This window comes from Pneumocystis murina, assembly GCF_000349005.2.
Source record: "Pneumocystis murina B123 chromosome Unknown supercont1.8, whole genome shotgun sequence".
Taxonomy (NCBI): domain Eukaryota; kingdom Fungi; phylum Ascomycota; class Pneumocystomycetes; order Pneumocystales; family Pneumocystaceae; genus Pneumocystis; species Pneumocystis murina.
In genome coordinates, this window is record NW_017802366.1 from 119,027 (window position 1) to 143,604 (window position 24,578).

General features: G+C 26.3%; 13 protein-coding genes across 13 annotated transcripts; 6 read left to right on the forward strand and 7 right to left on the reverse strand.

Moving 5' to 3' along the window:
* Positions 1–61: 61 nt before the first annotated feature.
* On the forward strand, positions 62–3,790 carry PNEG_01705 (hypothetical protein; the record flags this gene model as incomplete). Its single annotated transcript, XM_007875478.1, has 12 exons — positions 62–143; positions 185–298; positions 348–954; positions 999–1,455; positions 1,502–1,603; positions 1,649–1,900; positions 1,946–2,110; positions 2,153–2,258; positions 2,299–2,737; positions 2,783–2,996; positions 3,038–3,388; positions 3,434–3,790. The coding sequence occupies 12 exons, from the start codon at positions 62–64 to the stop codon at positions 3,788–3,790; spliced, it is 3,246 nt and encodes a 1,081-aa protein (XP_007873669.1).
* Positions 3,791–3,795: 5 nt separating this feature from the next.
* On the reverse strand, positions 3,796–4,922 carry PNEG_01706 (hypothetical protein). The gene is made up of 3 exons (XM_007875479.1): positions 4,873–4,922; positions 4,679–4,809; positions 3,796–4,632 (listed from the first exon to the last, which is right to left on the reverse strand). The coding sequence occupies exons 1-3, from the start codon at positions 4,892–4,894 to the stop codon at positions 3,880–3,882; spliced, it is 906 nt and encodes a 301-aa protein (XP_007873670.1). The 5' UTR covers positions 4,895–4,922; the 3' UTR covers positions 3,796–3,879.
* A 75-nt stretch (positions 4,923–4,997) lies between these two features.
* PNEG_01707 (hypothetical protein) lies at positions 4,998–6,076 on the forward strand (the record flags this gene model as incomplete). Its single annotated transcript, XM_007875480.1, has 8 exons — positions 4,998–5,102; positions 5,147–5,182; positions 5,232–5,373; positions 5,515–5,738; positions 5,784–5,825; positions 5,874–5,895; positions 5,939–5,988; positions 6,035–6,076. The coding sequence occupies 8 exons, from the start codon at positions 4,998–5,000 to the stop codon at positions 6,074–6,076; spliced, it is 663 nt and encodes a 220-aa protein (XP_007873671.1).
* Positions 6,077–6,118: 42 nt separating this feature from the next.
* On the reverse strand, positions 6,119–8,711 carry PNEG_01708 (hypothetical protein). Its single transcript, XM_007875481.1, has 3 exons — positions 7,124–8,711; positions 6,364–7,080; positions 6,119–6,319 (listed from the first exon to the last, which is right to left on the reverse strand). Exons 1-3 carry the CDS (start codon positions 8,681–8,683, stop codon positions 6,200–6,202), a joined length of 2,397 nt encoding a protein of 798 aa, XP_007873672.1. The 5' UTR covers positions 8,684–8,711; the 3' UTR covers positions 6,119–6,199.
* Positions 8,712–8,844: 133 nt separating this feature from the next.
* PNEG_01709 (hypothetical protein) lies at positions 8,845–10,737 on the reverse strand. The gene is made up of 3 exons (XM_007875482.1): positions 10,440–10,737; positions 9,877–10,400; positions 8,845–9,830 (listed from the first exon to the last, which is right to left on the reverse strand). Exons 2-3 carry the CDS (start codon positions 10,339–10,341, stop codon positions 8,871–8,873), a joined length of 1,425 nt encoding a protein of 474 aa, XP_007873673.1. The 5' UTR covers positions 10,342–10,400; positions 10,440–10,737; the 3' UTR covers positions 8,845–8,870.
* Positions 10,738–11,243: 506 nt separating this feature from the next.
* On the forward strand, positions 11,244–13,130 carry PNEG_01710 (hypothetical protein; the record flags this gene model as incomplete). Its single annotated transcript, XM_007875483.1, has 5 exons — positions 11,244–11,344; positions 11,392–11,505; positions 11,552–11,630; positions 11,679–11,817; positions 11,857–13,130. The coding sequence occupies exons 1-5, from the start codon at positions 11,313–11,315 to the stop codon at positions 13,128–13,130; spliced, it is 1,638 nt and encodes a 545-aa protein (XP_007873674.1). The 5' UTR covers positions 11,244–11,312.
* Positions 13,131–13,221: 91 nt separating this feature from the next.
* On the forward strand, positions 13,222–14,328 carry PNEG_01711 (hypothetical protein). Its single transcript, XM_007875484.1, has 5 exons — positions 13,222–13,414; positions 13,462–13,538; positions 13,585–13,948; positions 13,994–14,062; positions 14,108–14,328. The coding sequence occupies exons 1-5, from the start codon at positions 13,354–13,356 to the stop codon at positions 14,260–14,262; spliced, it is 726 nt and encodes a 241-aa protein (XP_007873675.1). The 5' UTR covers positions 13,222–13,353; the 3' UTR covers positions 14,263–14,328.
* A 72-nt stretch (positions 14,329–14,400) lies between these two features.
* PNEG_01712 (hypothetical protein) lies at positions 14,401–15,201 on the reverse strand (the record flags this gene model as incomplete). The annotated part of the gene is made up of 7 exons (XM_007875485.1): positions 14,401–14,468; positions 14,511–14,619; positions 14,657–14,693; positions 14,742–14,876; positions 14,925–14,983; positions 15,039–15,107; positions 15,157–15,201. 7 exons carry the CDS (start codon positions 15,199–15,201, stop codon positions 14,401–14,403), a joined length of 522 nt encoding a protein of 173 aa, XP_007873676.1.
* Positions 15,202–15,298: 97 nt separating this feature from the next.
* PNEG_01713 (hypothetical protein) lies at positions 15,299–18,079 on the forward strand. The gene is made up of 6 exons (XM_007875486.1): positions 15,299–15,510; positions 15,555–16,617; positions 16,662–16,804; positions 16,848–17,498; positions 17,542–17,667; positions 17,713–18,079. The coding sequence occupies exons 1-6, from the start codon at positions 15,302–15,304 to the stop codon at positions 18,065–18,067; spliced, it is 2,547 nt and encodes an 848-aa protein (XP_007873677.1). The 5' UTR covers positions 15,299–15,301; the 3' UTR covers positions 18,068–18,079.
* A 143-nt stretch (positions 18,080–18,222) lies between these two features.
* Positions 18,223–18,773, forward strand: PNEG_01714 (hypothetical protein; the record flags this gene model as incomplete). Its single annotated transcript, XM_007875487.1, has 3 exons — positions 18,223–18,442; positions 18,485–18,557; positions 18,599–18,773. 3 exons carry the CDS (start codon positions 18,223–18,225, stop codon positions 18,696–18,698), a joined length of 393 nt encoding a protein of 130 aa, XP_007873678.1. The 3' UTR covers positions 18,699–18,773.
* A 1,823-nt stretch (positions 18,774–20,596) lies between these two features.
* Positions 20,597–21,426, reverse strand: PNEG_01715 (hypothetical protein; the record flags this gene model as incomplete). Its single annotated transcript, XM_007875488.1, has 2 exons — positions 20,597–21,006; positions 21,105–21,426. The coding sequence occupies 2 exons, from the start codon at positions 21,424–21,426 to the stop codon at positions 20,597–20,599; spliced, it is 732 nt and encodes a 243-aa protein (XP_007873679.1).
* A 62-nt stretch (positions 21,427–21,488) lies between these two features.
* Positions 21,489–23,160, reverse strand: PNEG_01716 (calcium/proton exchanger; the record flags this gene model as incomplete). Its single annotated transcript, XM_007875489.1, has 8 exons — positions 21,489–21,701; positions 21,746–21,969; positions 22,014–22,221; positions 22,266–22,502; positions 22,548–22,656; positions 22,699–22,724; positions 22,771–22,815; positions 22,864–23,160. 8 exons carry the CDS (start codon positions 23,158–23,160, stop codon positions 21,603–21,605), a joined length of 1,245 nt encoding a protein of 414 aa, XP_007873680.1. The 3' UTR covers positions 21,489–21,602.
* Positions 23,161–23,621: 461 nt separating this feature from the next.
* PNEG_01717 (hypothetical protein) lies at positions 23,622–24,420 on the reverse strand. Its single transcript, XM_007875490.1, has 2 exons — positions 24,328–24,420; positions 23,622–24,280 (listed from the first exon to the last, which is right to left on the reverse strand). Exons 1-2 carry the CDS (start codon positions 24,337–24,339, stop codon positions 23,645–23,647), a joined length of 648 nt encoding a protein of 215 aa, XP_007873681.1. The 5' UTR covers positions 24,340–24,420; the 3' UTR covers positions 23,622–23,644.
* Between the last annotated feature and the right edge of the window lie 158 nt (positions 24,421–24,578).

The following is a 24,578-nucleotide window of genomic DNA, read 5'->3' on the forward strand; positions in this document are numbered from 1 at the left end:
TTCAAAAATATTAAAAATTTAAAATTTAATTTTATTAAGAAAAAGAACCATTAGAACCTTAATGACTTCTACAGATGATGCAAATAACATTAAGATTCGGATTATTCGTTCCCTTTTCTCTAATAGAACAGAAAATGGTGATTGTAAGTAATAAAACAAAAGATTTTTTTTACTAATAATTTAGTGATTGAAAATTATATAACACACATAAAAGTTCTTGAGGAATCTCATTATCTTTTTCTTGATGGACAGGATTCTAAACATACAACACGGAAACGGCGTTATATTTTAATTTCAGGTGGCAAATGATAAGATTTTTTATAGTATTATTTATATATATATTTTAGTAAAAAATAATGGAAAAGTGCAAGTTCATAAATCAAGAGAGAACAATAATGGTACATTTTCAATTGGAAAGACATGGGATATGACTGAGCTTCAAAGAATTGATAATGTCGACGCGTATAAAGTAATTGTTACGTTTCAGAAACCATATCATTGGATATGTGAATCTACAAAAGATAAAATGTTTTTTATTGAGGTTTTAGTGAAAATATATAAAAAGTTCACTGGAGGAAAAATTCCTATTATGAATGGCTTTGAAGAGACAAAAAATTCTGATATTACTAGTTACATAGAATCGGATTTATCATTTTCTCAGAGACTTTCACATGCTTCATATGAACAGAAAAATGTTAATGATTCATTGACTAAGCATTCTTCTTTTTCTAGTCAACAGCGTCTAAAAAGCACTCGGAATTCACAGTCTTCTGAAAAATATTCATCAAATCGATCATCTTTAAGTTATCATTCTTCGAAATTTACTAAAGGTCATAAGGAAACACTTAGTTTCTCTAGCAACCAATATCTCTTTTCCGATTCTTTATCTCAAATAATGGAAAAACAAAATAGTGGATCTTTTTCATTAAATAGTAATCTTTCGGAAAAGTTTGAGTATTTTTTGTTATTTTTTTTGGAATTTTATTTGATGAATTTAGAAATAATGATACTTCAAAACATAATTCTGACTTTTCTTCAACTAAATCTCCTGACTATTCAATATTTGGGAATAAAGATAAAAAAAATTCCAATGATTCTAATACTTCGTTAAATAAGGAATTTCTAAAAAAGACTAAGTTTTTTGATAATTTAACCAAGCCTTTTAAAAAAAATGATTATGAAATAATTAAATCTCCTTCTAATGATAAAGATGCGGATGATATTATAAATCACATTGATCAAATATTAGATAGTTTTGATTGGACTGCATTGGAAAATGTGGCTAAATTGGAAGAGAAATTAAAAGATGAATTATCTGATTTAGAATCAGAAAATATACAAAGAATCATAGAAAGCAATAATAAAATGAAAGAATTAAGTGAAAATTTGCAACCATCTATTAAGGAGTGTAAAAAACTGAATTCTATACTTTCTCTATATTCTGCTGAACTGAACGTTAGTTTATTTTTTTCATTATTATTCCTAAAATTAATTAATTTAGAGTCTTAAGGATGATATTTTTCATATAGAAATTCAAAATAGAGGATTACAAGTTCAGGCCGCAAATCAAAAGAAATTAGCTCTGGAATTGCAAAATTTGTTGGTAATTAATTGTTTATTAAATTTTAAAACTTTTAATATTATTAAGGATACACTTTCTATTAATGTTAATGATTTAGAACCTTTAAAAAAAGCATCTTTCGAGTCTACAGCAGGGATCATGGATATTGAAAAATCTTTAACGTTTTTATATAAAGCTCTTAAAATACCAGCATCTGAAACTGATAATGAAAAACCAGCAGATGATATCGCAATAATGAAAAATAAAAGAGCCGAATATGAAAAAGAAAGCAATGATTTTCTTTCACGTTTAGCTCAATATTTGAGTAATAAATTTCAGGTTTTTATATTTTATTTCTGTTAATTATATTCTAAAATAATAAAGACAGAACTTTCAAATCTTATATATAAAGATTATTCACCTACCCTTAAAGTCTTAAGACCTCATTTGGTTAGTCATACTTCTACATATATGTCTTTTTATCGTTATCAAAGCTTTATGCTTTATGCAAAACAGATTAATCATTCTATGTTTTCAATATTTCAAGAGGTATAAAATATGACTAGGTATTTCATTAAATTGATTTTATAGTGTTATATTAAATACACTCGAGAATTTTATAATAATAATTTTGAAAAATTTTTTAATATTTGGAAAACTATTATAAAAAAGATTTCTTTAGAAGAAAATGAGTTTTGTACGTTATCATCAATATTTTTTTTGCTAATATAAACTAGTATTTACTTCTATTAAAGAAACTTCTTCTCAAGGTATGATAAATATAAAAGCTGGAAACATTAAAAGATCTGTTACTACTTTTAAAACATATCGTGCTCCTATTATAGATTCCTGGAAAGAAGAAAATCAAGAAGCTAAAGTTACTGCAAGTGAGGCGTTTTTCTGTCTTATAAAAGAAATTGTAACTGCAATTACTCAAGAACAAAATTTTATTACATCATTTTTTCATTTAATATCAATAAAAAAACAAGATTATACTGAACTCGTTTCATGGAATAATAATCAAGATGATATTGCTGATCTATTAAGGAAAAAAAGGCCAGTTGAATCGAATAAATCAATGGCTAAATTAGTTTTAAATATGATGTCTAAAATCATGAATTTTTTACATGATAATTTACTAACTTTTGGAGAATTTTGTTGCAAATCAGATCCTATGTAAGTTGTATTTAATATTAAATGCTTTTTTTTATTTGATATTAGGTGTATTCTTGAAAATATTAGATCTCTAGAAAAATTTTTATTAGAATGGGAGAAAACTGATCAAGAATATTTGATACGAATTTTAAATAAATTATATTTTAAACATATAGAATTTTTTCATATGTTTATTGACACCCAGGTTCAGGCAATAGAGAGCGTTAGAATGATCGGCAAAAGGAAACAAGGTGTATTATCGTTTTTTAGGATTTTTCCTGTTGGTACCTGCTATTTTTTAATATGATTTAATAAATTTAGGACTTTGTTGAGAAATATATTAAACAAAATCCTGGTTCAGATAATATAGAAATAAATGAATTACTAGATAAAGCTCTTGAGAAGTTAAATCATGCTATGTTTAAAACATTTAATATGTTGTCAGAAGATACCTACAATTTAAGTAATATTTTAAAAGTTGACTCAGAGGATAAAGAACTTTTATATTATCATATTATGGTGGTTGAAAATATGTTTTATTATCTTCAAGAACTTAGAAAAAAAGATATATTTATCTTAGATTTATATATAGAAAATGCGAATATAAAATATCAAGAACATTTGAATTTATATATTGAAAACGTTATTAAACGTCCTTTAGGCCGTATTATGGTACTATTTTTTTGAAATATAGTAAAAATACTAATCTATAAAAAGGAGTTTTCAGAGAGTATTGATGCTTTGTTAAAAACAAAGACTATTGAGGAAATTAAAAATCGAATGTCATTTTCTGTTGCATCTTTAAAACGTATAATGATTTCGTATGATATTAAGGAAGTATTAAAAGGAATTGAAACTCTCTATAAACGTGTTGAAAAACATTTTAGAAACGAAGAAAATCCTTATTTTGAACAATTAATAGCAGTAGTGTGGAATAGAATAAATGATGAGTATAGGGAAAAAGTAAAGAGATTTCATCAATTGGTTGAGAATTACTATAAAACAGATGGTATTTATATAAATTGGACATATGATGATCTCGAATCTAGTTTTTTAAGAAAAGGAATTATGTAAATATGTGTTTTTATTTATTATATATAGTCTCTATTAATATATTATTAAATAAAATAAATATATTTATGATGAAATAAATAATATTAAAATTATTCTTCTAATAAAATTTGGATAGCCATTTCAACGTCATTATTTGCTCTTATTAATGCATTAACAACCTGATGTCTTGTAAATCCCATAGCCACAATGGATTCAATTTCATGTTCTCTCGCTCCACTTAATTCTGGTCTTTCTGAAATACCACTAATTGCATTTAAAATAGATGTACCTGTAGGAATTGCGCGTTCTGGTTCATTATTATTAGTTTGTCTCGGGGTAAATATAGAAGGTGCATTATTAATTATTTTTTCAAAAATACGCTTAGGTATTCTCCATTTAACACCTGGAAGATATTGAAAAACATAAAGACGTCCTATAATCCATCCAGTAACCGCTTCTAAAATACTTCCAGGAGATTCTGCAAAAAGTAATTGAAATGAAAGAATATAAAGATATATTTTGTTAGATAAAAAAAATCCTTTTTTAGCTGACGGCATATTTAGTACTTTAAACTTATAGCTTTCAGGAATAATAGTATGATATTGTGCTAAAATAGAAAAAATCAATGCTGTTGGCCCTGCTGGAAGATATTGATAACGTCCTTGACTTAATGGTTTTATAATAAAACATAAAATAAGTGGTGTTAAAATAGATGTATATAAAAATGATAAAATAATAAATGATGCATATTTTCTTGCACCAAAATGTCTTTCCACAATTCTTAAGTTATAGAATGTTAATGTACCAAATAAAACTTCCCCTGCATTAATATAAATCATTTGCCAGCCCAGAATTCTCCAATACTTATTCCATTTAATAATTAATATCTTCTTTTTCTTAAAATTTTACCTGGTGATAGTTCATAAAATGTGGTATCAATTGGATGGGAAAATAATGCTTAATATTAAAAATACTTGCTAATGTTGCATTTAAAACTGTTCCATATAAAAGATATTGAGTAATAGGTGTATTCTGAAGTCCTATATGAAAGAAAAATTAGAAAAAAAAGCTAGAAATAAAAAAACAAAAGATAAAAAACAAACCAGAAGGAGTTAGACTTAACATATTTATATAAATATAAAGCTATATGTTATTCTGGAAGTGAAAAGGTTATAAAAAAGGGTTTTTATTATGAGATTTTAGGGTTTTTAAATGTTAAAAAACAGAAATGTTAAAATCTTTTAAAGATCTAGTTTTGAAAAAAACTATTAAGAACTTTCGTTTTTTTTCTCATTCAAAATATGTTCTACCAAATCTTTCTTTTGATTATCAGGTGAGATTTTAGTTATAAGAAAAAAAATAAATTTATAGTTTTAGGCATTGGAACCATATCTTTCAGGAGATTTAATTGAGGTTATTATTTTTCTATTAACTTTTTATTTAATTCTCTTAAACATATAAGCTTCATTATAATCAACATCATCGGGCATATGTTACAAATTTAAATAAGACGGTAGAAAAATATTATGAGGAAAATGAATCATCATTAGACTCTTTTATTAACCGCTTAAATCTTTTAACATCTATAAAATTTTTTGCAGGAGGTAATTAAATTCTTATTTTATAATTTTTTTCTATATATTTATATATATATTATATCTGTTAATTTATTGTTGTCTATTTGTGACTATATGATTATATATTTTATTGTTATTATAGGTACTGAATGGGTGATTTATTTATAGGTCATATTAATCATTCATTATATTGGGAAAATCTTCTTCCTAATAAACAAGGAGGTGGACAAATTATTAATGGACCTTTAGTAGAAGCTATTAAAAAAGAATGGAAAAGTGTCGATGAATTCATTCGTATATTTAATATGCAATTAGCGGGAATTCAAGGAAGTGGATGGGCTTGGCTCGTAAAATCACCTTTTAGTCAACGTCTAAGTATTCAAACAACAATGGTTTTTATTTATTTATTCCATTTTTCTCTTACTAAATTTTAATAGAACCAAGATGTTGTAACACAGGGTAAAGTTATTCTTGGAATCGTAAGTTATTCATTTTTATTTATATGTATTAATTACTATGTTTGATAGGACGCATGGGAACATTCATACTGTAATATATTCTTTTTTGTTTAAAAATAATTAAGATAAAATAGATATTCAATATTTAAATAATAAAACAAAATATTTTGAAAATATATGGAATGTAAGATTTAATTATCGGTCAATTTTTTAATTAATGAAGAATTAAGGTGGTCAATTGGAAAGTCATGAATCAACGATTTGAGCAATAATTACGTAAAATATTATATTATAATAAATATTTAAATATGGTTTAAGATTCTTAAATGGCATAAAAATTATACCACTTCGTTTGTAGTTAATATTATAAGAAGATAAATATTTCTTAAAATATGTTATTCATCCTCTTCTCCTTTGTAAAGAAACTTTTGTATAATAACGGTTTCTGCTTTACCTATAATAGGTGTCAATGGTTCATGTGCATCTAGTACATTCCCAAGATCATCTAATCGAATCTACAGAAATTAATTTTGTAATTTAATTTAATAAGATTTCTTACTAAATTTGTCTTTTTAGATAAGCATCCCTTTTGAACTTTTACTTTACCAGAATTAAGTTTCTCTAAGGTATGATTAGGTTCTCCAATTTCGGATTCTAAAAGTTTATTCCATTTTACACCTTTTTTCAAAGGAGTGAGTTCTCTTGGAATCCAATTATCGTCATCACCTGGACCAAGTGCATAATCATGCATTTTTTCTTTTTGAAATTTCTTTCTTCTAATACGTGCTTCAGCTGCAAGTTTGGATTGCGACTTTGCAGTAGGAGATGGAGGACGTAAATAATTTTTTCGTACAATAACTCTATTAAAGTCACATCGATATATTCTGTTTTGATATGTATTTTGCCGGGTCATTTTGGTTATTTCTCCAAGAGTTAAATAATTTAAAGGCCGATATGAATTAGATAAATTCTGAGAAATGGTATTTTTTATCGCAGATGTATAAGTTTGTAAAGTAGATGTAGATAATGTTTTTAATTCTATTGTTCTAGATCGAGTAAGAAGATTCCGTTCTTCATTACTTACTTCTAAATTCTTAGAAGCAAGGTCTGATTGATTAATAATTTTATGTCTTGAAGGAGAACCAAGACCATTATTTACAAAATGGCTAACGTTTTTTTGAGGTGAAGTACTTTCGGGTATGATATATGAAAAATGCATTGAATTTATGTTTTGAGGAGCCAATAATGCTGTTCTTCGATAACCAAGTGGTTGGTTCTAGAACATGTAAATAATAATGAGACAATATTAAATTACTTACTTTTTTTATTGTCTTTCTAAGTGGAGATACAAGACAAGGATTCTTTTTGGGGCTTGGAGTAGAAACTTTCAATGTAACCATAGATGTGCCATCTACTTTATTTTTTTTCGCAGGTGTATTTAATACATTTATTGTATCTTGCTTTAATAAATTCGGTGAAATGTCAGTTAATACGGAAGTTCTTGAAGTGAATCCTGGCGCAGCAAGTTGCGATCTTGGTAACTTTGGGCGATTTTGAAATGATACAGGATAATTATGTGCAGTAGTGGATAAAATAGAATTTGTAGGATCGGATAATATCCTAGTAGTTGATATAGATTGTTTCAGCATTAATGTCATAGATGATACAGACCTAGAATAAGACGACAAAATTCTTTGTTTTTCCGTCTTTTTAAATGATTTTGGTGATTCGTTAGATATAGGAGGATTTGGTTTTTGTGGTGATAATTCTTCAACTAAACGAAATGGAATATTTTCCTTTATGTTATCTACCATACTTGTATTGTTTTCTAGCAAAGAATTTCTTTTTAAATTTTTATCTTTTGCAGCAGTTACTAATGCTTTTTTAGATTCCCATTTTCTCAAAAATCCTTGAAGACTAGAATTATTCGATATATTTTTCATGACTTCCTTTTCCTCTACTCTTACAACTGCTTTTGTCTGTTTTGCCTTTTTTTCTTTAAATAATTGTCTCCACCATTTTTGAATACAAATACATGCGTCTATCATTTCTAGATAACGCATTCTTCCAAGCCAACCACGCCATGCAGATTGAATAATTATAGCCGATCTTTTTTGATGAAAAAACTTCCTCTTTGCAAGTATAGTAATATATTTATGCTGAATGATTTTTGCAGCTTGATTCTGAAGAAAAATTGATTTTCGTATTAAATAACCTCGTATAGTTGCCTGAATTCTAATACAACATAATAACGGCATTTCGGACATCCAAATATCTTTTTCAAATGCATGATGCAATGTCTTATTCTGTTTCTGCGATAATAATGATGTAGATTTTCTTCTAGAAATAGTCGATATTGAACGTGGTATCATAGTGTTAAAAACAGAAAATTGTCTCGATGTTTTTACACGCTTTTGACATGTAGATGGTGTAAGAGACAACTTTCCTGTATCACTTTTCTTTCTAATTTTCCGTTCAACACTTCCAGGTGCTTCTGTAAATAATAAATTTTCATCCATAGAATTATTAGAATATAATGCAAAATCCTTATCATCCATAATTTCTTGAAGTCTTTGTTGCTCTAACATAACAGAATTTTTTGTTGCATATAAATAACTTTGTCGCCTACTTTTTCTTTCCTTATAATTTTCTTGTTGATTTAAATTTCCTGTAGAATAAAGAATTGCTTTAGATGGAAGAAGAACTGTTTTCCTCCTTGATGAAACGTGTTTCGGAGGTGTCTCCATTGCATGTAACCGTTTTTCTGCTGATGTAGGTGTCCCAAAATATACCACTCCATCACTTAAATCTAAAATAGTCTCATTTTCATCTCTTTTTTTTGATTTTTCTTCATCAATTCTTTCCTTTTGAACATCCATGTTACAATATCTATGATTAACTGATAATTATCTTCTATCAGGTAAAAATATATTTATTTTTTAAAATTATAGATTTCTCAAAACAATATCGGTAGTGATAGGGTTAGGGCTGTTATCCAGCAAGTGATAGCAGATAGATGTATAAGAAATGTAGAAATATGTAAGAGTCGTTTTAAACAAAAAAATGCTATCCTAAGAGCTTTGATTTTTTTATCCTTTCTTCAGCAGCTCTTGCACGCTTTTCTCGTTCGATACGTTTTTGAATATCAGGAGATAAATTACGTTGATCTTGTAATGTTTTTTCTAATGATAATGATATGATAGACTTTTTTTTAATTATTTCAGTATCCAAATTTTTAGGAGGACTAGTTTCTATAAGTTTTTTCAATTCTTCTTTTTGACGTTGTTTTTCTTGTAATGTTTTAATTTTAAGTTCTTTTGATTGCGCTTCTCGTTTTTTAATTTCATTTTCTGTTAATGGTGATGCAACATGTGCTAATCCCCAATCCCATCTTTCTTCCCCTAAACTGGCTCTACATAATCTAAAAGCATATTGTGTTGTTTTATTTCCTGCTATATCATATGCTGTTTTTCCATTTCCATTCCTTATAGTTGGATTGGCACCTTTTTCCAGTAGTGTTATTACAATGAATGACAAAGACAATGAAGATGAAAGGTGAAGAGGTGTAGAAATATGTTGATAAAATGAAATAGGTTGAAATTGAAAATCGTATGATAATGCATTTTTTTCTATATAATCAATTAGTTTTTGAGGATTGCCTTTTTTTATAAGAAATATGATCTGCGATGTATTTTTTTTTTGTATTTCAAATTCTTTGTCAGCCACAATTGTTTTAGAAATATTTGTTAGATTTGTTATTTGAGTTTCCGGGATAACTTCGATTTCTTCCATATCAATATCGGCAATTTTTGCCATTGTAAGTTCATTAAAGCATCTAATTAACTCATTCTTTGTAGCTCTGCGAGTAGTAAATGGGATTTTCTTTAAACGTTTATCAGTTATTGATAAAACTGAATTTTCATATCCAAAAAGAATTTTATGACTAAGTTTTCCAGATGCTCTTACAAAAATCAACTCTGATTTATCCAATGCGTGTTTCCATGATGTCAAAAGTTGTCGAATTTCCTAGTAAACTATTATATGTAAATAAATATTAATTAAATTCACTAACTGTTTGCAAAGCAGCTTCATTATATCTTCTTAAATTACTTCCAGCAGAAATAACTGCACCTTTTCCTGAATCACAAGTACTTTGAGATCCACCTTGTTTTCTACGTGTTGTATATCGATGAAATGTTTTATGATGTAATACATTAAGCTCATCCATTTTGAAATAATTTTTATAATTTTCAGTTTTTGGATATAAAGAGACAATCATTCCTGCAAAATTTCCTCCTCCTACCATTATCAAGGCAATAGTTCTATTTTTATTCTTTATATTTAACTGGTTTTCACGAAGAACAGAAATAAATGTTTGAGAACTATCATAATCAAAAAGACTTCGATAAAACCCGATATGCAAAGATTTTTTTAGCTTAGTAGATGTTGTCCATATAATAGGATCCTTTGTTTTTTGCGATTCTACACTTTTTTCTTCAATAAACTTTTCCGCTTTTGATACAAATAACTGTTCCATATCATCAAAAACAGAATCTTCACTCTCAGAATCTGACCCTGAAATAGATTCTTCTATTTCTGTATATATAAGCATGTTTTTTTTAGATGATTAATTACCAAATATATACCCTCTAATGCTGCTTCGAATTCCTTATAATCTAATGATGGCATTTGTCTTGCTTTTCTCTTAAGATTAAACTTATGCCAGTCTGTTTTTACATGAATTCTATGTTCTTCTGTAGAATTAAATTGTATTTCTTTACATGTAGAACATGTAAAGAGCATTTCTTTATTAACATTATAAATTGAACTTTTATCTTCATTTTTTGGCAAAAAAACCTTTTTATCTTCCTCTACTGTTAATGTTGATAGAAGTGTTTCTGGTATTTTATAAACATAAAACGGTTTAAATGAAAGTACTTCATTCATTTTTATTTTTAATATAAAAATTGAAGTTTGATAAGCTTTACCAAAAAAATTAGTTTATATTTCAATCCATTCTTTTGAGTAACAAAATAAACTATTTTCACAAAAATTATTAATTTTTTTACAATTATTTCATTTTGTTCTATATATATTTATTTTATTTTATATATATTTAGCTTTTTTTCTCAATATCATATTTTAAAGATAAAGATAAACTTCATAAAAATATTAACTTTTTATTTAAATATAAAAGAATTGGACATGTTTAAATATTTTTATAAATTAAGTTTATAAAACTAAGAAAAATTAAAATAAAAAATAATATAACTTTTATTCTATTTAAAATCTTCTTTTATTATATATTAAATAAGAATATTCAGTGTTATTTTCCTATAAATTAGATATTATTGAAATTTTAATTCTTAATAAACGAATTCCTCGTATATTTATTAATAGAAAAATGGCATTTTGGCTCTCGCGCAACGAAACGTCATAAAAAAAATAAAAGTTTAAGAAATATTTTAGAGGAAGAAGTGGCTTATTTCTTAATTACAAGAAGGAAATATGTATACAGGAAAAGCAGCGATTCGAACGGTGTAGATATCATCTACTAATGTTAAAAAAATAAGCTGAAGAAATGTAGAAAGAACTTAAAATATTCAGATGTACAAAATAAAGTAAGGTCAGCGACATCAAATGATCCATGGGGTCCTAGTGGAGTAGAGATGAATGAAATTGCGCGTATGACATTTGATCCGTATGTTTTTCAAAGGGTTAAAGTTTCTTTTTTTAAAAAATATCAGGCATAATTTTATAGAAGTAATGGATATGTTGGATCGTCGAATGAATGATAAGGGAAAGAATTGGAGACACGTATTTAAAGTATATTATAGGATATTTATATTTTTTTGTTTAATAAATTTTATAAAGGCATTGACAGTTCTTGATTATTGTTTGCATAGTGGATCAGAAAATACAGTAAAATGGGCTAAAGATAATATATATATTATAAAAACTCTACGCGAATTTAATTATGTTAGTGAAGACGGTAAAGATCAGGGATCAAATGGTATTTTGACAATTAAAAATAAGAAGTTAATTTTTTTAGTAAGAATAAAGGCAAGAGATATTACGGAACTATTACAGGACGATGATCGTCTTCGTTCTGAACGAAAAAATAGAACGCATATGCATAATCGCTTGGGTCTTCAACACAATGATAATATGTCGGGTAGCTCTTCATATAAAAAATCGTCATATAAAAAGCATTCACAAACGTTTGACGCGTCTGATGACGATAAAGAACTTCAACGTGCTATAGAAGAAAGCAAACTTCAATCGGAAGATGATAAACTCAGGTCCCTTTTAAAAACTAAACAGGAAGAAGAGGAATTAGCTCTTGCTCTTCAACTTAGTAAAGAAGAAGAAGAACTGCGAAATATGGCATTACTTCAAAAGGAAAGAGGTGCACTTTTACTTGAACAATCTTTTCAGCAGCCACAGCAACCATCGAAATTAATGGATTTTTTCATAAAAGATACTTCTATTCAACAGCCACAAAACATTGATTATATTCAAAATATGCATTTACAGTCAACGAATGCTTTTGAAAACCAACAAAATCTTAATACACAAAATATTGGATATTATCAACCTCAAGAAAATTATCAATTAAATCATTCTCAAATAAATTATCCATTGTTTCAACAGAATGAACATGCAAATAATCCATATTCTTCATATATTGATGCCCAAACATTTCAAGGGGATTCTCCATTCGATCATTCTTATCTTAATCGCCCTCAGGATCAATTTAAATCCCTTAGAGTAGGATCAAATAATCCTTTTATTCAAATGGCAAACCTTAGCGATTATAAACCTAATTATAATACTATCAGTTCTCCTTTAGAAATTTATTCAGATCAAAAAAGTGAATCAAATAATACTATCCCAACTGCACAAAGTATTTTTTTTCCTCAACATAAATACGATGCTAGCTATCAGGCTAAATTATCTTCTATATTACAAGCAAAAAATCCGGAGATTGATACTTTTGGTAATACTGGCGATCTCCGTATTCCTAGTCAACATATAGCTTGCGAATTTGTTAATTCTTATGGCATGCGAACAAAAACAGAACCAACCATATCTGGTACTCTTAATAATCAAAAATCTAATCAAACTTTATTTAATCGACGACCGATTTTATCTGCACCAACTGGCGTCGGTTTTAAAAATATTTCAACACAAGAAAATTGTATAGACCTTTCATCTACTTTTTCTCAATCAACTATCCAAGAAAATAATCCTTATTTATCATCTTCAAATCATTCATCTCATTATCAAAATAATCCACCATCTGGAAGCTTAATTGATTTATAATTCCTTTAATTTTATATATTTTATTTTTTTCATACTTTTATAAAATTTAAGCATTCTATATATTATCTACACTCGTAATCTTTAATATTGAAAAAATAGGATTACATAATTTATATATTTGAGTTTAAATAAACACTATATTTTTATAAGAAATTACTTAATATTAATGTATAAATTTGGTTTATTGAATGATTTGAAATATTTTTATATATAGAACATAATAATGGCAAATATAAAAAATGGAGGAAATGAATTAAATGTTAAGAAACCAAGAAATAATATAGGTTAGAAAATATGAATAGGACCTATTAATGTTAAGATAAATGAATAGTTTATTCTCAGCCGGATGACTCGGGTGTTGGAAACCATTTACAGTCTCAACTTTATTATGTATTAGAATATCTTAAAGTGGGTAATAAAAATGAATAAAAAATCGTATTTATAGATAAAACAGAAAAATGAAGCGCCGAAAACATCAGAGGAAATATCGTCATATCTTTCTATTCCATTAACAACAACTTTTATTAATATATTGCGAACAAATGAAAGAATTGAATATGATTCTTATAAAGATACTTATCATTTTAAACCGATCCATAATATTAGATCAGCAGCATCCCTTGTAGCATTTTTAAATTCAAGCGTAACAGCAACAGGAATTTTAGTAAAAGATCTTAAAGAAGGATGGTCAGGAGCAATAGATGAAATCGAAAGGCTGGAAAAAGATGGAGAGATTCTTGTATTAAGAACAAAAAAAGACGGGCTTTTAAAATCAGTATGGCCGAATCATTGTAATGATCAAGAGTCTGTTGATGAAGGTTCTTAAAAGGGAAAAATATAAGGTTTTACTTAATATTTGATAGAATTTAAAGAAATATGGCATTCATTGATAATACCTGCTCCCTCAGATCTCCCTCACGAGCTTGAAAATGGTAAGAAAATATGGTCTATATTATTTTTTCTCTGAATAAGGAAAGTTGGATTAAAACCTACTTCTATAGATCCTGCTACAATCAAAAGAATTTCTGTAGCAACAAGTTTACAAAAACAAAAAAAAAGACGTAGCAACAGAGGAAGAATTACAAATACGCATTTGAATAGCTTAAAGGACTATAGTGACCGAAGACTATAATATTTATTATTATTGTCTATAAATATATTTGTTTTTTTGATGGAATAATATACATTAGGGCATGGAGAAAGATAAAAATATAATTTAAAATAATTTAAAATAATTTTTAATAGAAAATATGTGTTTTTTCGTATTTTATTAATGAATTTTTGACTTTTCTAACCAGTTTCTCATATCTTTAGTACTATCATGACCAATACGAAAAACTTTTTATTTTAGATAATTAAAAGATCATAATACAAACATACACATTTTTTCACTATCTTCAAGATTACGGAGAAATTCCACCCCTTCTTCAAGCGCACCATGAGGATTATGAGCATGATCAGCGATAAAACATATACGTGATTTAAAAGTCTTAAAATAAATAAAGTATATAAAATAAATGACTTACTTCAATTAAAATATTTACAAGTTCGTTATCAGAAAGTCTATATTATTTAGTTAGTCCGATCTCTTTAAATACTCATATAATATACAAATTTAGTATTTTTTCTCCAAACAAATAATAATGTGTAGAAAACATTCTCAAATCAACATTTTGAGGACATGCCTTAAGCGCGTTTCTAACCTTGGCTGAAAATGCACTTGGAAATTCAATATCAATAAAATTACTATTATAAAATATAAATTTTTATTAATCATTCAACACTTATTATTACTTAATAACTAGCATTTCGGCAAGCCAAAAAGGGAGATCCACATTAGCACCCTCTTTTATCTAAGTAAATAGACATTAATAAATAGATATTATTTATTAATTCAGCTTCCTTTACATCTGGCTCATTATTTCCATCTAGATAACCTAATCCTGGAACTATATGTTGAAAAATAGACGATATTTTCTAAAAAAAACTCTATCATATTAAAACTAATATGGAGAATATTATTTACTGTGTTTTCACAGAGGATATCATCAAGATCATAATAATTGAACATTAATTTCTATATATTAATTTTTTATATGGTTAGATTTCGAGATCTCGAGATCAACGTTAGCTTTATTAATAGGGTGTCAAACGTATAAAAATAGTAGATAATGGCATCATATAGTAGTTCATCTGATGAGAACAGTGAGGAAAATATTGAAGATTTAGATTTGGAGGATCAGGAGGAATTTGGTCTTTTTTTGAAGCATCGAAAAAGGAATTATAAGGGAAATACAAAAGAAGATAGAATGTTAGGGGTTTTTATGGATGATAGTGATGAAGATTATAATGGAATTGGTGAAAAACAGTTAAGATATAAGTATGTGTTTTTTTTTAATGAAAAAAAAAACTAACTTTAATTAGACATGTTCGTTTTACAACTCCAAAACATATTGATAATATATATCAAGAAAACAAAGGATATTCAGATAAAAAAAGTACAGAAGAATCAGAAAAAGATAGTTCTAGTAAATATGGGCATTTTTCTTATGTATATAAGCCACGTACGGAAGCTTTAAATGATCAACAAGCATTTTATAGTTCTAAACAATACAAGACAGTAAAAGTTGAAGAAGAATCAAATCCACAAAGACCATTTAAGTCCACAATAGACTTGTCATCAAGTAGTTCAGCATCAAAGAATAAGCCGAAATTAGTTAATTCAGAAACATCTAAATATTTTAAAAATTCAGGATTTGGAGCAAAAATGTTAGAAAAAATGGGATATGTTGCAGGCCAAGGTTTAGGATCTCAAGGTCAGGGTATTTTAAATCCTGTAGAAACAAAAGTGAGACCAACACGCGCGGGTCTTGGACTAATAAAGGAAAAAACGCAACAAGCAATTGAGGAATCAAGACGACGAGGTGAAATAAGTGAAGATGAAGAGGATCTGCCTATAAAAAAGCCTGTGCATGAACGAAAATCAGAAAAAGTTCATAAAGAAAAAATAAAATATAAAACTGCAAGTGAGATCGCAGGTGGCATGGAAGTTCCTCCAGTACTTCAACAGATTATTGATATGACTGAAAAAGAGGTAAAGTTGATAGAAAATGTTTCTGGAACAATGTCTATTCCTATGACTTTAAGTCGTAATGATGAAATGTATCAAATATCATTAATGGCTAGACGTGATTTGGAAATGTACGCAACAGAATGGAAGCAATTGCAAGATCGTAAAGTATATATTGAAATGGAAGAGTTAAGAATCAATGAGGATGCAAAAAAAGAGTCAGTGAAAATTGAAAAACTTGAAAAGATTATAAAGGAAATTGAAGATATTTATTTATTTTGTAAGAATAATTCAGAAGACAGTCTTGAATTATTAAACAATATCTCTGGAATGTTAGAAGAGATTCAGCATAAATTTTTCGAAGAAATCAAAATATATAATCTTGATGAAGTTATAATTTCTATTCTTTTTCCTATAGTATATTTATAACTTTTTTGTTAATTTTTTGACTTTAAACTTAGGTAAAATCGCTATTTTTATCATGGGATCCTTTAGAAAAACCTAGTCCTGTTTTAAACTTTTTTCATAAATGGAAACAAATCATAGGAGTAAAAAATATATCCGAGATTGATCAAGAAGATGATTCTTTTTCATTAAAGCAAACGTAATTATTACTTATATATTATACTAATATTAATATAATAAAGAATAATGACACCTTTTGAAAGTATGTTGCAATATTTATGGGTCCCCAAAGTCCGTTCGGCAATTAATAACACATGGAATCCTTATAATTATTCTTCTGCTCTTCTTCTTTTTGAATCATGGAAGAATTTATTATCACCATTTATTCAGGATTTTGTATTAAATCAGCTTATACTTCCAAAACTTCAAAAGTCTATTTTTAATTGGAATCCACGAAATTTTATTAAAAAAAAGAGTTCACGACTTCCACATGTATGGCTTTTTCCTTGGTTACCTTTGTTGAAAGAAAATACCGAAACACTGATTGACGTTGTTAAAAGGAAATTTAGAATGATATTAAGCTCATGGGATATAAAAGATGGTCCTATAGAGGAATTGAATCTATGGAAAGAGATTTTTGGAGATGCTCAATTTGAAAAATTAATGTTAAATTATATATTACCGAAGTTATCAGCATGTCTTCGATTAGATTTCTTTATTGATCCAAGTGATCAGAAATTAGAACCTTTAGAATGGATACTTCCATGGCGTAGTTTTTTTAAACCTTCAGTATTTGATCAATTGTTTGCAACTGAATTCTTTCCAAAATGGATGGATATACTTTATTTATGGCTTACCGATCCAGAATGTAATTATACACAAGTTAGCGAATGGTTAGTTTTCTATATTTTTTCGATTTATTTAACTATATTATAGGTATCAATGGTGGCAACAGGTATTTCCTCCAGAAATGCTTGAAATGCCAATGATTCGTGAATCATTTATAAACGGTTTAGATATGATGCATCAAGCACTTAATCTTGGAAATGATGTTTCTGAAAAGTATTAATATTTTATATTTTATCTTTAATTATTAATAACTATTAGATTACTTCCTCCTGTGACAAATCTTACACAACCTATAGAAATAGAAACTAAAGAAACTCCATTACCTAAAACATATTCAAAGAAATTGCAGGATGAAGATGTTGTATTTAAAGATGTTGTTGAAGATTTTTGTCTAGAACATGATCTTGTTTTAATACCTTTACGAAAAGCACATGAAGATACAGGAAATCCTCTTTTCAGAATCACTGCAAGTGCAAGCGGAACAGGTGGAATTATTGTATATATTAAAGGAGATGTTGTTTGGGTACAAAATGTTAAAAATAAAAATGAATTTAGTCCAGAATCTTTAAATTATATTTTAACATTGGCACAAAAATCAAGTTGTCGGATATAATTAGCATATACATACATTTCATTTTATGAAATACAATAAAAGATTTAAATATTTATTTTAAAAAAGGTAAGTACTAAATTGAAAAAAAAATATTTATTCTGATCGCAAGACAAACAATTTTTTGAAAATTATTTCAATTACTTAAAATTTTTAACATGCGTTCTATTAAAGATATTTATGGTCATTTAACATCTAAATCCTCATATACATATCCGGAACCTTCTTCAGTATTAATTTCTATGTCATCAAAAGAATCATCCGTTATTGAAAATATAGAAAGACAATCAAGAATTGCATCTCAGGGACAGGATGAAAATACAGGATGTATTTCTAAACCTGAGCCTCCTATCCGTCTTTTATTTCATCCTGGAGCTGGTATATTTCTTATTTTTATATTTTTTTTTTAATATTTTTTAGAAGTAAACACAAGAATTAAAGATCATAACATAGGCTATAGTTTAGATTTTGGATATGAAAGAGTTATTATAAAGTATTAGAAATATTATAATCTTTTTTTTCTTATTTTTTTAGAGGAGATAATGATTATCAAAGATGGTTAAAAGATTATGCAAAAAAAGACATGTTTACAGACTGGGTTGAAACTACATTCGGAAGACTCGTAGGAAGATAATTTTTCAGCCGAAATATTGATATTTATTCCTTTTTTTTGCAAGATAGTTATTTTTTATATTAATCAATTATTTTGTATTTTTTTAGGAAAGGATTTTTATGAATGAAGTTTTTATTAGTTTATATTGTTTGTATACTTTTGAGGGATAACATATTTGTTATAAATAAGGTATTTGTTTTAATTTCTATAATATTCATCTGTAGAGATTTTTTTATTGTATACTAACTAATGAATAGAAATATTTTCTCATAGAATATCTCGAAATGCAATAAACTCTATTTTGAACTTATAGTGTGGCAGTTAGTAGAAAAAAACAATTTGTAAAGTTTTTAGAAATTTCTATTATAAAATGAGCCGAAACAATTTTTTGTTAAATTAATTCATAAATTATTTTTTCTAATATTTTAAAGATTTGGTTTTATAAAAACAAAATTTTATATAAATATGGATTTTCTGTCAACATTAGTCTTTACATAATATTATACGGTATCCCAGTAAATTACGTTTTAATTTTTTTTGGCTGCAAACTACTCTATCATTATTTTTAATACAATTTATATAATGGTATGTAAGTTTAAAGCATTTTCAAAAATTAAGTTTTTTAATAGTTTTATATAAAATATAATTTTGGAAAAAAAAGCAACATAGTATAATATTTGAAGGTAATATCTACAAATGTTATTAATATATAGTTTTTTTTGTAATTGATGAATGATTATTTTCAAACTAGAGTTTCTGATATTGATATGATTCTATATTCTTACATATTTTCTGATATATAAATTTTCATTTCTCTATACATTTCTTGATTAAAAATAAATGCTAACTTTATAATTTATAGGATTTATTTTATACGAAATTTTTTAAGGTATTTTTTTGATTTTTTTAAGCAAAGATGAAAATTTATAAATTGGAATTACCGTCTGATATTCAAATATTGAATCTTATGTAGAAAAATTGCTGCTTTAAACCTGAGCTTTTATAATTATTGTTATATATAAGAGTTTTAACTGTTTGTAGGTTTACACAACTTATTTCTTTTTTTAATATAAAGGATAGAAATTTTGTTAAACATTAATATATGAGTTGCTTATATTTAATACTATAAGAATTGATGTTATTTTGCTTTTGTTTCAAAAATTTGGGGTTTTTATATTTGAGTATATATATTTATTATAAGCAAAAATATATTTTTATGATTTATTAAAAATATTAAGGTTAGCTTTAGAACGATTGTTTCAAAAAGTTTTTTGTTAATGATGAATGTTGATGACGAGTCAGACATCATATTTGATGTTGATAACTTTTTTTACCATTCATGCTTAACTGAATGACTAGATGCATTATTGACTGTAATATTTTGGATATAAATACTAATTTATATTATTTAGGATTTCTTAATGTAAATAAACTTGCTTGACAATTAACTGTTTGATCTATTAAAATTATTTTTTATGAAGGTATGTTTTTATGCAAAATATTAATTGCATTGGATGATCCTAAATTATTAATGACAAGCATATGTCATAGTTAAAACATTGATGAACAAATTTATTCTGATGCAAGTATTTACACTTTTTCTAGTAAAATTTTTATTTTTACTAATAAATGTTATTAGAGGCTTGATAGAAAAACAAAAGGTAAGAATATTTTATGAACATATATATTATGATGATATAAACCTCTCAAGTTCACGACGGTCTTATTAGCCTAGTGGCGCTGATTAATCTGCTTTACGCACGATATTGAGTACTGATTAATTTGTGTTTATGATTTTATATTTTTGAAAAGGAATTTAACGTTTAATATTAGGTTCTGTTGAATCATATTTAAAAAGAAGACTCATCATTTATTCAAATGTACATAACTAAACTTCTTATTTTTTATCTATAAAATACTTAATTTTTTTTTGAAGTCTTTTTTTTAGAACTCCCATATTTTGTTTCTAAACTATTTATCAAAGTTTCCATACGTGTTGATTGTCTTTGTTTTATCAATGCTTGAAGATCATCTTCTGTTTTTATTTTTTTTAAGGTTTTGTCTAAACCAAGCTCTTTAGTAAGCTGCTCTGCTTCTTCTGCCTCTTTTTCTGCTTTCTTTCGTCTTTTAAGCCTTTGAGAAAATGTTTCTTGTGTATAATTTTTATATTTTTTAAGTTCTTTGCGTTTAATACCTTCATCAATCATTGCACGAAATCTCTCTTCATCGGAAAGCACATTACTGCATAAAACATATGAAAATATGTCCGTCATGGATCCCTTAAATTGTTCGTAAGCTTGATACAAATCTTGTCGTTCTTCTTCTGAGCCTAAAATATTGATCAATATTTAATTTCTAAAAAAATATAGAAAAACATTCCCTGATATGATTTTTTAAATTCTTCTAATATTTCCCCATTTATAGAACTATTGTAAAGATCTTTTATCCATTCAGACCAATCTATATCGCTTATAATTTCATCCGTTCTTCCAGTTGTATCATATATTTTACGTCTTTTTTCGTCACTTAAAATCCCATATGCAAATGCAATTCTTTCAAACTCAGTATGTGCCTTTTCTCGTTCCGATTCTGGTTTTTTATCTGGATGATTCAATAAAGCTTGTTTACGATATGCTGACCGAATTTCTGCTTCAGTTGCATTTTTGTTTATTTTTAAAATAGAGTATAGATCAATTTCACTAAATTTTTCAGTTAATTGTTCACCTAATGAACCTTTTTTTTTAGCCATATTGTTTTTGAATAATTCGATTTTTTTAACAGAATTATAATTTCATTTTATTAAAGCCATAAAAATAATCATTGAAACAAATAAATATGCCATATAAGTATATTTTTAAAATTCTAAATTGATATATTTGCAATAATTTCATAAATATGTATATAGATAAATCAATAGTGATAAGATTAAACCGCCTTTTGTTCTGGATAAAGAAAAAATGCAATTGAAATAATGCAATAAACCGCTATAAGCATAATTCCTTCGAGCCAATTACTTTTTCCATCCTAGAAGGGGTGAATTATTAATTAAAAATAGATTTGTTAAATACTTGAATTAAATAATTTATAATAAAAACGCTAACAAACATGATAACTGTTTCAAATGTTTTAAAATATAGTGTAAGGGGTTGTCCAATAACCCAGCCAATAATGATAAGAAAAGGTGTAACAAAAAGTGCTATCTGCATTGAAGAACCAAGAGCTACACCGACAGCAAGATCCATTTTGTTTTTTACTGATACAATAACAGCAGTAGCATGTTCTGCAGCATTACCTAAAACATAAGTATTAAACTTATAAAATTAATGGTCATTTTACCAACAATAGGTATAAGTATTAAACCTATGAATGTTTTATTAACATTATATGAAGCTGTAAACAAATCAATTGAATCAATAAGATATTCTGCACATAAAGAAACCAAAAGCGTTACCAGCACGAGAAAAACTGCGGAGACAATGGGTGGAATTAATTCCTTATGAGTATCTTCAATAACTGTTTCATAAAATTCTGTGTGTGTTTTTAACTATTGCATAATAAGCCAAATTATTTGAAAATAGATCATATTACTTGAAAAATTAAATATAAAAAGTATATTATTAATAAAATTATTGATGTACCACGCGATAATATAATGATATTTTTATTTGTTTCGTCTGTGCCAGGTAATGATAGTCTAAAAGCAGCTGGTATTAAAAGAGAACTAGTTGCTACTGCCATGAGAGAAGACATAGTTTGTGCAACTGTCATATTAAATTGCTGTTCTTGATAATGTAAGCCGCCTGCAATAAAACATATCCCAAGAACCTTAAATATATTAATTGAATGATAAAAAACATATAACAAATATACCAAAAGATCATTTGATAAGATAGATCCAAGCATTGACGTCTGTACAATTCTTAATTGTCCTTTATTTAATGCAATGATAGAAATAATCATTTCTACAACATTACCCAGACTAGAAAATTAAAAAAATATTTCTTAAATATTATCCTTTTACCTAGCATTTAAAAGACTTCCTGTTGTCTTAAAATATTAGTATAAATAAATTATAATAATATATATTTATTACTTGTCCAACTTTCATAGAAAGCTCTTCTGTTAAAAAACTAAGTATCTAACCAATTAATTCATATAAAAACGATACAATATTCCTATTTCTTACTGTTGCTAAAGGGAAGATTGCTAAAAAATTAAAAATAAACACTAATGTAGGATTCCATTCAAAATAACCATATAAAATACCTAATGGTACAAAAAAAAGAAGAATATTGAGATAGCTACTCATAAAAATCACCTTAATAATAAAATACAAATATTTTTCCTTTTTTTTATCAAAATTATTCTCATCATTATATATTGTTTGTAAAGATTCTTCTGATTCTTGAGAATGGTTTTCCTGATTATAAAGAGATTTAAAATAAAATACTTTTAAAAGTTTCTTTTTAACCACTTCTTGCATATTTAAAATTAATTTATAGTTCTAAAATTTTTAAGTATTATTTCTTAGGCATTATTTTTATAACCCTTTTACTAAAGTATTATCCAATATCGAGGTTATAAGTTAATATAAGATAGGATTATTAAATAAATGTATAGGGTTATTTGAGTTTTTATCTAACAAACTCTGTAAATCTTTTAAATAAATTATATTTTGTAAGAATAATCTGAATGTTTTTTTTTGTAATAAAAATAAATTAATAAAAAGAATGATAAAAATAACCTTTTTAAAATATAGTTTATCAATAAAAACTGCGTTTTCCACTATAATATGTGTATATGTAGGTATTTTATTGAGAAGCAAAGAAAATATTGATTGAAAAAATATCGATGTTATCGCTTTGATAAGGATATTATGTAAATTAATTGAAAAGCATATTTGATTAAATAAGTAAATGTATAAAAAGAAATAAATATGTATTTAGAAAAACCGAGATTTTTATTTTTTAAAGTGATAAGAGTTGTAATCTGACCAAAGAAAGAGAACGAATAATTTTTCTGGTATGATGAGTTTGTCGATATTTAAATTTTGCAACATCATGTAAATTACTAGATGATGAAACAAGATATTTATCGTTCTGCATATGTTTTAACCATGTTGAGAATTGGTGTTGTATATAGTTAATAAGTGTTATCGTATCATAGATTCCTAAATGGTTAGTTTTAGTAGATGATTCTTTTTTTTCGGGTGATTGATATTGTTCTATTTTTATTTCTTTATAATTATTCGAATTTTTTTTATCTTGTAGAGTATAATCTTGTGAATTTTTTTTTTGATTTGAAGAAATGTTTTCTGTATTTCTTATGATAGGAATTAAAGAAAATCTGTATTTAATATGCGAATTAGATTTTAATTCTTTGGAATTTAAATGTTCAGGGCATTCTTTTATCGTCTGATAGAATGAATATGGACGTTTAGATAAAGATTGTTCCAATGTATTTTCACGAAAAATATCTAAATTATGATAAGAAGATATACAATACCTCCTTGATATTTCCGGAACACTTGGAAACTCTTTTTTAGTAAAAAAATCTTTGATCCATTGATTAGATAGTAATTCTTCAGGTTTTTTATTTACTAACTTTTTTCTTTTAATTTTCATCATTTTTTACAGGAAAAAAAACTTACCTCTATTTCCATATTTTTTTGAAAGATCTAATTAATATTATCTTATCTATTTGTAAGAATTGATTTCCAATTAATTTTATATTTTATTAAAATTGTACTATTTATTTTTAAGATAATTAAATGATGCGCAGAAAAAATATATAGATTAATACAATTAAAATATTTTTCCCGAATAAGAAAATACTATAATTTGTTATAATTATAATAATAATTCCAATTTTTTATTTAATATTAATAGTATAAAATATATT